Source organism: Lolium rigidum, chromosome 4 (assembly GCF_022539505.1).
Source record: "Lolium rigidum isolate FL_2022 chromosome 4, APGP_CSIRO_Lrig_0.1, whole genome shotgun sequence".
In the NCBI taxonomy this organism is placed as follows: domain Eukaryota; kingdom Viridiplantae; phylum Streptophyta; class Magnoliopsida; order Poales; family Poaceae; genus Lolium; species Lolium rigidum.
In genome coordinates, this window is record NC_061511.1 from 126,319,644 (window position 1) to 126,335,888 (window position 16,245).

At 48.8% G+C, this 16,245-nt stretch overlaps 1 protein-coding gene across 1 annotated transcript; it reads right to left on the reverse strand.

Moving 5' to 3' along the window:
• Window positions 1–5,738: 5,738 nt before the first annotated feature.
• On the reverse strand, window positions 5,739–7,755 carry LOC124708520 (transcription factor MYB4-like). The gene is made up of 3 exons (XM_047240204.1): window positions 7,623–7,755; window positions 7,406–7,535; window positions 5,739–6,398 (listed from the first exon to the last, which is right to left on the reverse strand). The coding sequence occupies exons 1-3, from the start codon at window positions 7,753–7,755 to the stop codon at window positions 5,879–5,881; spliced, it is 783 nt and encodes a 260-aa protein (XP_047096160.1). The 3' UTR covers window positions 5,739–5,878.
• Window positions 7,756–16,245: the final 8,490 nt, after the last annotated feature.

Genomic DNA, 16,245 nt, shown 5'->3' on the forward strand with positions numbered 1-16,245 from the left:
TGGAAGACGGAGCCCGTGAGGATGCGGTTCCAATGCAGGTACCCGGAGAGGGTGAAGGGGACGGTGCAGCTTTGCGTCAACGGCGAGCCGTTCACCGTGGGAATTCATGCGGAGCTGGGGGCGGCGGGTGCGGGAGGCTCGAGTGGCCCACCTCGTCCGCCGGCTCCTAGAGATGACGAGGACGGTGACGACCTGGAGTCTGAGGAGAGGAGCACCGATGGCGAGGCTTGGAACCGGCACCGCAGGCGCGGGAGCGATAAGGAGAAGGCCAAGGGCTCCGACAAGCAGGGTGGGGGTCCGGGCACTGCCCAGCTGGCCGGGATTGGAGGCTCGAGGAGCGCTCCGCAGCTGGGTAAGGTGGCGGATCAGTACGGCTCCAACTTCATGACCTTCCCAAGGCTGGCCGGCTTGGGTCGCTTTGCCATCCTTGCGGAGGTGGACGATGTGGACGCCATGGGGAAGGTGGGCGGAGGGCTGCCCCCTACCCTGCCGGCCACGGCTATGGAGGAGGTCTCTCTCGTCTCTGGCGAGACGGTGTCCCAGCTCACGGACGTGGTCGGCCCTGGGCTGAGGAGCAGCCCTACGGTCGAGCCAGCGAGCCCAACTTGGACCTCTTCTGCTTTGGTGGCCGACGCGCCGGCAGCCTCGGTGGTGGTGTCTGGAGCGGCGGCGGATCAGGGGCCAGGGCACACGCTGGACCTACACGGCGAGGTGACGGCGGCGGTCTCCCTGGTGCAAGGCAAGCGGACCAAGGTGGTGCCGGTCTCGGTGAAGGGTCCGGCCAAGGCGACCAAGAAGACGGCGGTGTCGGCGACGCCGGTGCGGAAGAGCTCGAGGACGGCGGGTGCAGCGGCTACAATCGTGATGAAGAAGGCGCAGAACATGGCGGCGACGAAGAACCTGGAGCTTCCGCCGGTGACAGGTACGGACGCGGACTTCTCCCTTCTTCCTTCCCTTCCCGATACACATCTTTCGTCGGTCGTCTTGGACAGCGCTATCGTTTTTGCCCCTGGCAAGGGTACACCACAGGAGGCCCTTCAGCTGATCAGGGCGAAGGAGCTCGCCCAGGCTTCTCTAGCTGCGCTTGCGGCGCGCAAGGCACAGGAGACGGTGGATCGGTTGGCTAGGGAGGCCTCCGACCAGGGTGCGTCATCCAGGGAGGATGCGGCTCCAGGTGGTGCTACGGAGACCACACCGGAGGCCTCGGACACGACTGGACAGGGGTCGTCGGACGAGGATTTGACACTTCGCGACTTGAGGGCACGCGCAAGGGTGCGCCGCCCACGGCTTACGGTGCGCAAGAGGCGCGGGGCGAGCGAGGCGTGCATATGAAAGCCCTCATCTACAACATTAGGGGGTTTGGGGAGCCGGGGAGGCGCGGACAGCTCAAATCCTATCTGAGACAGCACCGGGTCGACATTGTTGCGCTCCAAGAAACGATTAAGGCAGACTTCTCCGCTGCCGAGCTTCGTAGCTTGGAGTTTGGGGGCCAGTTCGGGTGGAGCTGGGTCCCCGCTCAGGGGCATTCCGGGGGCATGCTCTTGGCCTTTCGGGACGATTGCTTTGAGGTCGGTCAATGGCAGAAAGGGAATTTCTACATTAGTGCCTCGATCTACCAACGGAGCAACAAACTCAAGTGGTGTTTCTTCTTGGTCTACGGACCGGCTGATCACCGTCGTTCTGATGAGTTCCTGGGGGAACTCACCCAGGCCGTAGCGGCGGCCCCCTACCCGGTGGTGGTTGGGGGTGACTTCAACCTGATCTGCGCAGCGAGCGACAAGAGTAACGCCAATATCTCTTGGTCCAGGGTAAGACGGTTCAATGAGGCTATCGCTACTATGGCTCTACGCGAAGTGGAACGGGCAGGGGCCCGCTTCACTTGGACGAACAAACGCCTCCGCCCAACTCAGTGTGTACTAGATCGGGTTCTAGTCTCGCCGATTTGGGAGGCGGCGTTTCCGCTTTGCTCTCTCACAACGATCACTAGGGTGGGATCTGATCACTCACCTCTCCTGTTGAGCAGTGGCGAAGATGCACCCATCTGCCAGTCGAGGTTCTTTTTCCAGACTTGGTGGCTGGGGGTGCCGGGGTTTGGGGACCTACTTCGGGAGAAACTCCGCTATTTCATCTTTGACCACGGGCCGCACCGCTGCTCGGTAGAAACGTGGCAATATGTCTCGCGGAACTCCAGGCAATTCCTCAAAGGGTGGGGGGCCAACTTGGGTAAAGAGAAGAGGGTCTTCCGTACCAACCTTTTGCGTCAGGTGGAAGAACTAGATCGGGTGGCTGATGCCAGCGGTTTGGATGAGGAGGGATGGGGCCTCCGCTACTTCCTTGAGGACCAACTCGTGGCACTGGACCGAGTGGACGAGGAGTACTGGCGCCAACGGAGTAGGACGCAGTGGATCTTGAAAGGGGACTCTTGCACCGCTTTCTTCCACGCGATCGCGAATGGGCGCAAGCGTAAGTGTTCTATTCCCAGGCTCATCACCGACGTGGGCGAGGTGGAGGAGCAGCGTCCCCTCATGGAACACATTTACCAGTTCTACCAAGGTTTGATGGGGGCCAAAGGGGAAGAACGGGTCTTTGCCCTAGGCACCGATCTTTGGGGAGAAGATCAGAAGATCTCGGATGAGGAAAATTGGGGTGTTGAGGTCGCATTCACCGCTGAGGAGCTCGACGAGGTCCTGGCTAGTATGAAGCCGGACTCTGCGCCGGGACCGGATGGACTTCCGGTGTTGTTCTTCAAGCGATTCTGGGGAATCCTGCGAGAACCTATTCTTCAGATGTTGAATGACTTCGCCCTAGGGAGGGTCGACATCGCCCGGCTTAACTTTGGGATTATTTCCCTTATCCCCAAGGTTAAAGGGGCGGAGCGGATCACGCAGTTTAGGCCTATCGCTTTGATCAACGTCATTTTCAAATTTGTGGCCAAAGCGTACGCGATTAGATTAGCACCGCTAGCTCATAGGACGGTGGACCGGAGCCAATCTGCTTTCATCAAAGGGAGATGTCTGCATGAGGGTGCTCTGGCTCTCCACGAGATTGCACATGAACTCAGAGTGGGAAAGCAAGAGGGCTTGCTTCTCAAGCTGGACTTCGAGAAGGCCTATGACAGGGTCAGTTGGGACTTCCTGCAGGAGGTTCTCATGCGAAAGGGCTTCTCGGCACGGGTGGTGCATCGCCTTATGCAATTGGTCAAGGGGGGCCAAACGGCGATTAATGTGAACGGGGAAATTGGGCCATACTTCCGGAATGCGAGGGGCGTCCGTCAGGGGGACCCACTCTCCCCGATCTTGTTCGATTTCATTGTGGACGGGCTAGCGGCCATCCTGGCTAGAGCTAACCTGGCGGGGCATATTGAGGGAGTGGTCCCGCACCTCATCCCTGGGGGGGTGACGCACCTGCAATACGCTGATGATACTTTGGTTCTGATCAGGCCAACAGGCGCAGGGATTGCGAACCTTAAGGTCATCCTGTTGTGCTTTGAAAATATGTCAGGACTGAAGATCAACTTTGATAAGAGTGAAGCAGTGGTGACCGGGGTCCCGCTGGAACTTCAACACCAGGTGGCCCACATGCTCAACTGCAAGCGGGGTGAATTCCCCATCAAATATTTGGGCCTACCTATTAGTGATAAGGCGCTAAGGGTAGCGGACTGGAACTTCCTTCCTGAAAAGATTGGGCACAGGGTGGACCCATGGCAGGGGCTCTTCTTGGCTTCGGCAGGTAGGTTGGAACTGACCAACTCATGCCTGTCCAGCCTCCCGCAGTTTGCCATGAGCCTTTACATGCTATTCGAGAGCACCCATAAGGCCATGGACAAACTGAGGGCTCGCTTCTTTTGAGAAGGAGTGGGCAACAAACGCAAGTACCACATGGTAGATTGGGCTACGGTGTGTAAACCGAAAGCGTTTGGAGGATTGAGAATCCTTAATACCAAACTCATGAACATCGCTTTGATGCTCAAGTGGATTTGGAAACTTTACCAGGACGCGGACGGTCTGTGGGTGGACATAATCCGTGCTAAGTATCTTCGTGGGATGGACCTCTTCGACGATACGGTCCCCACCAGAGGCTCCCAATTTTGGAACTCCATCCAGAAGATTAAGTGGTATTTCAAACTGGGAGCCAAACACGTGGCGCGCAATGGGAGACGCACCAGTGTTCCGGTCGGATCGGTGGACGGGGAGGGGCCCCTTTATGGCTAGGTTCCCGCATCTGTTCAGCTGCTGCACGGACCCGTTCATTTCGGTGTTTGATGCTGAACCACCGGAGGGGCACCCTGGGGAATGGGGTATCGAGTTTCGGCGGCAATTTGGGATGGTTGAAACGGTCGAATGGGACTACCTCCGGCGGGAGGCCATGGGTTGGCATCCGGGCCTTGAGGAGGACAAGGTGTCTTGGTCCCTTGACGCGTCGGGGACCTACACCACCAGCTCGGTTTATCTTGCACTGACGCAGGGAGCGACGGTCACTTGTTTTAAAGATGCTTGGCGCACCAGGGTTCCCCCGAAGATTCGCGTGTTCCTTTGGCAACTAATCCGTGGAAGGCTGCCTTCGGCTGAACAAGTTGCCAAGCGACACGGACCCTCGGACGGGAGGTGCGCTCTTTGTCAGGAGATTGAAGACTGTAATCACATCTTCTTCTCTTGTCCCATCGCCAAGCTCATGTGGGCGGGAGTTAGGGAACTCCTCCACTGCGACTGGAACCCCACGGGACCGGGGGAGTTCATTGCAATCGCCCAGGGCCTTTACGGCCCCCTTCGTAGGCTAGTTTGGTTCACGTTCTCGGCTATGTGCTGGACTCTGTGGAACATGCGCAACAAACTAATCTTTGAAGGCAAGATGATTGGGAACCCTGCTGATGTTTTCTATCACATGCTCATTCATATGCAGATCCTGGAGGGTTCCGGTCGAACGTAAGGACCGGGCGATGCTGGACGCGGCGGTGGACGACATCAGGAGACTTTACGCACGACTGCGGGCTGAGTAGCGGAGGACTCGCGCGGATTCTCGACCAAGGACTTGCTTCAGCTTATATCTAGTTTGGTTCGAGCCCCCGGTGTAGCTCCATTTGGCTTTGTATCCGGTGTGTAGTGTGTCTCCTGGACCTGGGTGGGTCGTACTTGTGACGCCTTGGGCGTGTTATGTGTGCGTGGACTGTAACTCTTGATTCTGCATGTACCTGTTGCCTGGAGGGCTTTATTTATAAAGCCGGGCCGTGAGGCCTTCTGTTTAAAAAAAGTACACACATTTGAGCGTCCTGAGCATATCAAACTTGAGATTCTTACAAAAGGGAGTGGATTACTAAAGAGAGTGGATGACTTAACTCCACTTTGATCGTTGCCGGGGTGCTTATTGAGAGGGTGTAACACCTCGGCCGCCTCCCAGCCAGACATGTTACCTCTGGCAGCTCTTCGGAACTTCTAGACTGACCTCACAAATCAACACTAGTGTTTTCAAGTAGACGTTTGTTTTTTCATACATTCACTGCCCTTGTTATGAAATCGACTTTGAGATGGAATATCTTTCATGCCAGTATGTACATGTACACCGAATATGCAGTGCACTTAACCTTGAAGGTAAACCTGAAGGCAAATAGTTAGTACATGAAGGCATGAATGGGCAAATAGATATTTTTTGATAAAGAATGGGCAAATAGATATTGCTAATATGCTGCATCTGATTAATTCTGAAGTTTTATGAAGAACAAAATGAATGTTGCTACTGATATTCATTTTTTATCTTCTAAAGAAGGTGAAGTCACCTCAATTTCCCAGCATTTTCTCCAGGAAGATGGGGAGTAAAAAAAGGGAGAACAAAACAGAGAACAGTCTAATCTCCCAGGTAGATAACTAAGCTTGCTTTCCCATTGTTACAAGATGGCCAAGTCCCTCATCTCTCCGGCCTCGTGCAGTATATTGAGCCAGAACTCCATGTCCTCGTTTCTCGAGCTCATCTTCAGGCTCAGATCCGTGTCCAAGGCGCCGAGGTCCATCACCTCTGCCAGGTCTGTCGACGACCAGAAGCTGTCGTCGATGACCACCGCCGAGCTGACCTCCTTGACAAGCTCGTGACCGTTGCTTGCGCTTGTGTTGGCCGCGTTGTCGGCCGGCGAGGATGATGCCGCCGCTGAATCAGTCACGGTCACCGTGGAGCAGGTCATGCTGCTGCTCGACCGCTCCGGCGACGCCGTGAGCTGCTCATGCTTGACCTCGCCATCGGCAGTAGCGCTCTTAGCCTTGGCCTGCTTGCGTGACTTCTGCCGGCCCTCGCCACCTTTGGCTGCGGTGCCCTTCTGGTCGTCCTCCACCCTCTTCTTGAGGTTTGTGTGCCAGACGTTCTTGATCTCGTTGTCAGTGCGTCCCGGCAGCTGCGCGGCAATCGCGGACCACCTGTTGCAAAGAAAAGAAAACAGTTCAGAGCTGCAACTGCTAAAAAAAATGCACCCAGCGCGCAAGATTCAGATACTACAAATATTTGATTCACAACGTACAGGGCATCACAGGTACTAGATTAAATAGTGGACTAATCTGACGCACTTCTCCTCCTCCTACTACTCCTCCTCCTACTGCTACTTGTGATAGTTAATTCACAAATGCTCTTGGATTCAGCAACTGAGGTACTGATTGATCATGTGTAATTAAACAAGGAAACAATGGAGGATCGCTCTGGTTGGGCACTAGATATCGTTGCATCGTATATCCACAATTTATAATAGCAGCAGTAGTCTGGACTATTGGACAGAGTGTGGTCCACCTCTAGTGGTGGCCGGATGATGGTGATGCTGTTCGAACCTGCATCAATATCAAATCCACAGGATTTTCATATGCATGATATACCTGCACGCAGCAGCCACTACCACGCGCGCACCACTCCACTGACAGCCGTGAAAGGCCAAATGAGATGGAATCTCTAGCGCGTTTCGAGCTTTGGATTGGTTTACTTGCATGTGGGGGTTTAAGAACACGAAAGTGCAGAATTAAACTAATTGCGAACGCTTTTGTCTTTTTGGAGTATAATTAAGCTATGGCCGTCACCAATCAATTGATAGGACATTAGGACCGTACATCAAAGTTCAGAAAGACGGTGCATCTTTTACTGTCTGCAGTTCTGAATGATCTGCATGTCCAATAATGGACTTTTAGAGATCTACTACTGACTAGCCGTGCAATGACGCAAGATGAAGAGATGCGCACATCATGCAATTTCCGAGTAGAAATGAACAAAATTGGATCAAAGTAAAAGGAAGGGCTATGTATGGAGCACTTTCAACAGCGTTACGAGTAACTTTTTCTCACGTAGATAAAAAACACAAAACCGTATTTACCTAGGGAGATTAATGTAAAAAAACGAGATTTTACAATGACAGGGGGGAAACCGAAAAAGGATGGAATTTTACCTGTTGCCGAGGGACTGATGGAGGCGGATGATGCGGTCCTCCTCGTCGGCGGTGAAGTTGCCCCGCTTGATGTCCGGCCGGAGGTAGTTGATCCACCGCAGCCGGCAGCTCTTCCCGCACCGCAGCAGCCCTGCAGAAACAACAACCATGAGACCACGCATTCGCTGGTACTCGGTGGCCCGGCGGCCGGAGAGGAAGAGAGAGATGCCGAACTCACCGGCGTGCCTGGGAAGGGCGCGCCAGTTGGGGTGGCCGTGCTGGGCGATGTAGTCGGCGAGCACCTGGTCCTCCTCGGGGCTCCACGTGCCCCTCCTCAGCCCCTCCTTCTCGCAACAAGGTGCCCTCCCCATGAACCGATCCAAACTAACTAAGACCTCTCCCCTTGCGGCGGGCGGCGGCCGGCGGCCGGTGACGTGATCGATCGGCGCGCCGCCTGTGAGCGGCCCGGGGGAGACCGGGAGAGAGACAGACGGGGTTAGCAGTTGCTGGGCCTCCCTCGCGGTGGAGTATTTAAGGGCGACGGGTAAACGTGCTGCTATAGATGCAGTGAGCAGGGATGCGGCTGCGGCCTGCGGGCGCGTCTGGAATTTTTTGTTCCCATTCGGTGTAATGCACAATGTAGGGTGGACGTTTCCGTTTTGACTCGTCTATTGCCCGAGGCATTGATTGGATTAGAATTATGGTCAACTTTTTTGTTTTTCTTCGTCCTTTCGGGCCTGAAATTGTTTTCCTTTAGAACCAACCAATCCGTAGTGGCACCTCCTGCTCACCAGTGTTTAAACATCAGATTTGATACTTTATTGTCTCATAAAGTTAGAATATTCTTCAGTGGGAGGCGAAGTTTTCGTCGACGGCGAGGTGTCTGTGGTAACTCCGTCAATCTCAAGACCCGCCGTATCAAGTTTATGAACAAGTCTGTTGAAGGTACTCATAGGGTAGGGTGTTCGTGCATTCATAGGGGTGAGTGTGTGTACGTATTTGTGAGCGTCTGCATCTGTATTGTGTTTCGCAAAAAAATTCTTGTCCTTCTCATTCGATTATGCAGGTTTCGTCTCTCCCTAGCATCCTAAGGATCAGGTGGCCCGTCCATCGAGCTATGTCGGTAGTGATAAGAGGGTGATGAAGAAACATAGGGGGTAGGGTGCCAAGCCGACCCGAAAGGGGGGAGGGGCACCGGTGCCGACCTCAGATGGTAGAAGTAGACCTAGCGGGCTAGTGTTGACCTCCACTCTTCGTCGACGACTTTGGGATGATGTGGATCTAAACTATGCCATCTATTTGATCACTCTCTAACTTCCTTTTGTTCCTTATTGCAACCCTAGCTAGGGAAATTGGCGGCACTGAAATCACAAGGAGGAAAATGGAGGGTGATGCAGTATGAGATGGGACCATCCATAGAGGATGCGACGGTCTTCTGCTTTCGCGATCGACTTCTAGTTCCGATGGTCGGTGGACAAGGAAATAAGTGACCGGCGGCCAGGGGTGGGGTGTAGGCACATCGGCGCATGAGTAGATATGGCACCTTCAAACCTAGAGGGAGGGCTACGACGACGGTGTCAACCTGGGGTGGCGGAAGAGGACTTGTCGGGCAGTGTTGACCGCCACTTTATGGATAACTTTGGGATGGTCTGGATCTTAATTGGGTCATCTATTTCACCTCCCTCTAACTTCCGATTGTTTATTGTTGCAACCCTACTTGGGGAAATTGGCGGTAGGGGCATCGCGAAGAGTAAAGTGGAGGGTGGCGCCGTACGAGATGCCATAGCACATGCGGCGGTTTTATGCTTTCGTAACTGACTTCTCAGAACATGCGGCGGTTTTATGCTTTCGTAACTGACTTCTCAGAACTGGGAGGGTCGATGGACAAGGAAGTGGCCAACGGCCGGCGAGGTGTTGTAATTTTCTTTGTGATTAACTTTCCTTACATATTTTTATTAAATTTTTTTTATTATTAAACGGTCCGTAAATAGAGACTATCATGTATTCATATATGATTGCATTAACAAAAGTAGGCTAACGAGTTGACCTAGCACAAAATATTAAAAAAATGGCAAATGATGTTAGTTACTCATTAAAACTTACCATATACATAAAAGAATGCTACTCTTACAGGAACAACAGCGCAAAAAACGTGGGCTTTTTAATCAAAAAATAAGACAGAGCTTGTTTTTTGCCTTCGTTTTAGAAAAAGAAACTACAGCTAGCACCGGCCAACAATTAGGAAAGAGAGTACTGAAATGCTTAATTTTTGTATGGCAGGCGCAAAAGATCCAGGATCGAGCTTAGTGGGCAATAGCTAGCTGCCAGCCATGTCTTATCTCAGTTGACAAATATATCAAAATTAGCACGCATTAATCCTTATATCCTTTTTGTGCTATTTACAGTCAGCGTATCTTTTCTGTGGGCAATTAATTTATTGCACTGTATTAAAATATAAAGGAAAATACGGAGTAAAAGAAAAGAAAGAAAATGATGATCTTATGTGCATGTGGGCAGACGTTTGGTCTGTTCGGTGTGCTCGGTCCGGTCTTTTCGGTCTTTCATAATTTCGGTCATCTAGAAACAATACCCGTAATTATTTTGGTATTTACGGCTTTCTACTATCCGGTCTTCGGTTTTTTGGTTCCGGTCTTCGGTCATGACCACCTACATATGTGCAACCAAATAATTTCCGGTCTTCGGTCATGACCAAATAATTTTTCTATTTTCTGTTTCAGTCTCGGTTTTTTCAGGTTCGGTCTTAGCGTTACGGTTTTTTGTGCCCACCCAGATATGTGCAACCAACAAGACAAATAAAGTACAGAGTACTAGTACTTCCTCTATCCCTTAAGAAGTCTTTTTAGGACACACGGAGCACTACCTCTAGCCGTAAAAAGATGTACTCCCTTTGATCCAAATTAATTAACTCAATTTTATCTAGACATGAATGTATCTAGATGTGTTTGTTAACTAGATACATTCATATTTAGATAAATTTAAATTAATTAATATAAATCGGAGGAAGTAACATAAATCTATGACCGTCTTTTTACAGAGAGAGTAGAAAACCATTCCCTGAAGTTGTAAAATGTTACAAATGAGACACCCAAGTTGGTTTGTGATAGCTGTTTCAAAAAAAAAAGTTGGTTTGTGATAGCAATGCTACTGAAACAACATCTGCATACGCATCACATGTTCCTTATTTAGAAGAGATCTTGCCAAGGATAAACGAATATTCATGTTTTCAAGCATATGATCTAAGGGTATATTCGCACGCATGATTCCCCCAAAGCGAGGACGCATTGTTTACGGTCAAATTTGGCAGAGTTCCTTTGATACACCAGAATCTACATGTAACCAGGGCCGGCCCTGACATGTCGGGGGCCCGGGGCAAGATAATAAAATGGGCCCTATGTTTATACGCAAATAATTATAATACTAGATGTCAATAAGTTCGTCTAAATTTGGATGTATCTATGCTTAAAAAATATCTAGATACATTCAAATTTAGATAAACTTTTGACATCTAAAAATGGATAGAGCCATAGAGGTAGTATAATAATCAGTTTTTTCTAATACATACACACAATAAAATGGAATCTATAATAGAAATATTTTCTCGAACTCTCAATAGATAGTACCTTTTGAATTTTCATTGTTCCCAAAGATTTCTTCTACGGCGCCATCTGCTTCGTTTCTCTTCTGTCATTTTACTTAGATGTATACTTTCTAGAGGACAACTTATAGACTATAGCACACAAACATTACACAACTTTTGCATGATGATATTGAAACAAAAATACATGGAGGTGGAGGATCCAAGACGGGCTGCCTGCTGTGGACGTGATCTCGCTGCAAAAACAAATCCACTCCACCACTAGCAAGATCACTACCGGCGATCAGCCAAGGGCCTGCAATCCGCTGTCTCCCCTTACCCGTATCAACTAGAGAGGCAACTCAATCCTATATAAAAAAATATGGAATGAGATTACTGAAGCACTAGATGTACTCGAACTGAATGAAAAATTCAGACGAATCTGAGAGATTTATCAAAGGGGAATTTACATTGGAAATCAATAGATTGGTTCTCCTCCTCAATTAATTCCGGCCAAACTTCCTGAAATCACGGAGCCCCATCGGTGATTTGGGGAAGTGAAACCAGAAGACGAACTGAAGAAAACGAGGGAGGCGACATGAAGACGAATGGAGTTGCAACGCCTGTACTTTTTCCCGAGAATCGATAGTTTTTACTGCTGCCTTCCTTCATTAAGGCCTAATCAATTTCCGGGGCCCTTAAGATTCGGGGGCCCAGTGCGGTTGCACCGGTTGCACTGGCTTAGGCTGGTCATAGTGGGGAGTAACTTAGACTAGTAACATATGTCATGTTACTAGTCTAGGTTACTACCTTCATAGTGGGTAATAACTTATATGTGGTGTCATGCATTGTGTCATTTATTATGTTGTAGACTCATTTTGCCTTGGGGTGTGTGATGTTATGGTAACATAGCTAGTTACCACCTCACTCTCTTTCTTCATTTATTGACATGCCATGTCACTAAAATGCCTTGAGATGTGTGATGTTACTAGCTATGTTACTCCCACTATGAGCAGTCTTAGAGCCGGGCCTGCATGTAACTACCGGACCTACTCGGCGGGGATATACGACTGTTCGAAGAGTCCATCAGCGCAATCTGACTCGGCTGGCCAGAGCGTTAAGGAAGGAGCAAAGCCGAGTTGCACCAGGTGATGGACTGCAGCTATCCAGGAATCCATGGCGATCAAGCTTAGTCAGATATTTGGAGAGTAGAGTCAGATTCACGCTAGAATGGCTGACGCTTCGAGGTTGGCCACATGATCCGATCTGCAAGTTGTGCCATGTCCACCAAGAAACGGTGCAACACCCTTGACTGCCATTTCTCGACCACCGTGAGGGAGCAAATCTTCGCTTGGAATGGGATCTTCGGCGTACCACCGCCTCCAGGCGGGAGGTCGCTTAACGACTGATGGGACGAGAGGATCTCCCACCTACCAAAGGAAAAGAAGCGGGAGGCGAGTGGTGCGATCATCTACTCCATGTGGGGAGTGTGGAAGGAGAGGAACATGCGGGTGTTTCAAAACACTGCATTGCAACCGACGGTCATGGCGGCTCTTGTCAAGGAGGGCATTGCCCAGAAGACGTACGTGCACACCCAAGATCCCGGGGACGGGATTACAACCTAGTGCTTTTGGTTTCCTTTTTGGTCTTTGTCTTTCGGTCCGCATGCGGATCTTCTGTAATTAAAACTTTTTTTCTATCTAATCGGATGGCAGTTCGACTGCCCGTTCCTCAAAAAAAGAATAAGGCTCTACACGGTGGGCCAGGATTGGAGCAGGCACTGGTCCATAATCTAATCACAAAAAGAAGAAAATTGTAATAGTACATAAAATTTGGTACGATGGCAAATATGAACATATATTTCAAATCCATTGTTACTGGTCCAATAGTACATAATAGGGCCATACCGTAGGCATGTGCAGCCTGTTCGACCGCACAGGGCCTCCCGATTTAGAGGGTCTCCAAATTAATACTCTAATGACCGATTTTGTTTAAATACTGATGTGGCAGCTCATTAAGGAGGAGAGAGGAGATTAGAGTAATATAGGTGGATTCCGTATCATAGCACATATTACGAGAAAAGTTAATGCCTAACAAATCTCGTACACATATTTACATTGAGATTCTAAAAAATAATAAATATGACATATCTATGATAGTACTCCATGATACCACCCACTATAGAGATAGTATCATACACAAGTATCATATGCATGATACTACTACATGATATTTAGCTATGGCCAGCCTAAGGCAGTACTAGTACTTAGGAAATTTGCAATCGCATTAACTCCAAAGACCCCCAAGCCACCCACATCACTTTACCCGTATCTTTTATTTCTCTTCCATCGCGAGTGCAGCTAATTCAGTTAGTCTTCCAATGAATATTAAGATTTTGTCTCAAGGATTTTTATGAAGAACTAATTGAAAATTTATTTTTGAAAGATGGCACGTTTCGACTAAAAAATAGAACTTTTGAATTCTTAGATTGCTTTTTCACATGATGCACTTCTTTAAATTTATTTTACCACATACTACCTCCATTCCTATATATAAGACGCACACACATTTCAATGTGAACCTTGACCAAATAAATAGGACAACAATATCACGATCATATAATACATAAGCAACATTGTTAGAATCGTGTTGGAAAATACTTTCTAATGATACCAGTTTTATATCAAATATTTTTTATATAGTTCATCCTGAAAAATATGTTTCAACTTCATCAAAACTTGCATGTATCTACAAACTAAACTCATCTAAATACATGTATATCTAGATAAAATTGAAACATCCTTTTTAAATAGAGAGATATAGATTAAACAAGAGCGTATTGTTTATTGAAATGGAGTGAGTAGTATATATAAAATCATCTTAGTTGCCAATGATCATATTGAGGGTCTCTATTTCTTGTTTTTCTCAGGGCCTCCGTATTCTCAGGTACGGCACTGGTACATAAGAGGTAACTAAAAACTATAAATAGTAGTAATGAGGATTCAGAAGGTAGATCCAAATCACTTGTTTAGTTCATGCGAGCCTCCGATGACCTCACAACAGTAGAAGATTTGTGTTTGTTGAGATTGAAGGTTCGGTTTGGGGAGTTAATTTAGTTTGGGTAGCATCTTCAGTTTGGGGACATTCTTCACTTTGAGGTTGCGTTCCAAAATAAAATCTCCATATCGAGGAGCATTTGTTGATTGGTTTGGTGTTGAGATCAATGGATAAAATCTCTTATTAATATTTTGTTCATACAACATGAAACTGATTAAAAACAATTGTTAAAGCACACCACAATCACTCAATGCTCAATCAGCCAATTAGGAAGGAGTTCGTCTGTTGTTCCTAAAATGCTAAAACAAGAACTTACATAGTTAAGACTTGCATCGACCAAGGGAACCAGAAGGCATCCATCATTCAAGAGGCACAGCTGTGGCGATCAGCCGGCCGTCCAAGAGCTGACAGCCTCTTGCATCGACCAAGGGAACCAGACTAGGATTTTAATTTCACCTAGCTCGTTGTAAAGCTTCTTTTATGATGTCTTTTTTCCTTTTTTTAGTTACTCTGTACTACTCTGTATAACTCCTTCTATATTGCAACGAACAGCAGGTCCAACTCCTTTTCGTCAAAAAAAAAAAAAAGACTTGAGATGAGCCGCAACCAGTGCCGATGTGTCGTGCCGAGGAGAAGGATCAATCAGCTGGAGTAGAGGTGGTAGAGCAGAGGAGCCATGTCGTGCTGAGTCAGGCTAGGGTGATGCCAACAGACGATCCTGTAGCGGTATCAGCGCGGAAGTGCCGGGTCAGGAGGCGGCAGCCATGCATAGTGTTGCACTGCCGCTTGTAGCACAGGAGGTCGCAGGGCAACAAGCGGATACAGGAGGCACCGGCAAGGTAGGGTGTGTTGGGGAACGCGTATTGAAAATAAAAAATTTCCAACGCATAACCAAGATCATATGCGAGAGAGGAGGAAACATAACATACACTCGTAGATCGAATTAGCGGAATTTGGTCGATGACGAGGTTGATGTGGTCGCAAGTCGATTCCCGCAACTAGAATCGTCTGGCCCGAGAAGATGTATTATCTGACGAACAAGTGTTGCACGTGCAACACCTTCATGGTATCCACACGTACGAGATCAGCTACACAACGTCGAAGTATGATCAAGCACACCATCGAAACGACAACGCTTCTAAGAGCCCGACTAGATTAGATCTAGGCGGAAGTAGAACTCGGGTATCACTCCGTGAAGAAGTTGAAGTAGATCTCCACGGCGGTCCTCCGGTGATGTTGGCTAGGGAGGCGGCAAGGGGAGGGGCGGCGCGGTGGTGGTGGTGGCGGCATGCCGCGGTAGCAGCACAACTATGGTTTGGGGAGAGGGGCAAGTTGTGGTGCTTTGGCCGGCTCCTCTCCACCCCTTTAAATAGGAGTCCGACCGGCCCTTGCACCTCGTCCAAACCGGCTAGGGGAAGTTGGAGTTCGGGATGGACTCCCCCCCCCCCCACACCCCAAACTGACATAGGGGGAGTTGGAGTCCAATTGGACTCCTCCCCCATCTGAATTAAGGGATGAGAGTCCACCATGGACTCTCCCCATCCTCCTTATGCGCCAGCCCTGGTGAGGTCCATGGTACCCCTCGGGTACTCCCCCTTCCGCCCTTCCAACCTTCGGAAATATTTTGAACTCTCTCGAAAACTTCCGAAACAATTCTAGATCCTTCGGGTACTTCCGTATATGACCGAAACCATTCGTATCACTCTCGGACACTCTTTTGACCATTCCGGAGTATCCCAAGACTCTCCAAACATCCTTCGGAACCACTTTGCTTATTTATCTTCATTCTTCCCTCTTTGCTCCAGATTGTAATTTCTTGTATCACACAATTTAAAACAAGGATTTGCACATCTTTGTGATAATTAGTCATTATTAGCAAGACTAGAAAGATATTTCATCAATTGTTGACTTAATATATTATTTAAATGAGGATAAAGATGTTGTTTTTACGACCATCAACAGCCCCAAGCTTAAACCTTGATCGTCCAAGACCTAGAAACCAAAAATCATAACGAACTCAGCGTCTAAAACTGAAATAATGAGAAAGCATGTTCACTTACAACTGGTATCCTCATCCCTCAATCGCTCCTTTCATTCTAAAGCTTAGCATAGATAGAGTAAGTGCAAGAACATGATACAGTCTTTGTCAAATCAAGACAATCAAAATAATGATTTTATGACCATGAATAACTAGACATGAAGTAAATAT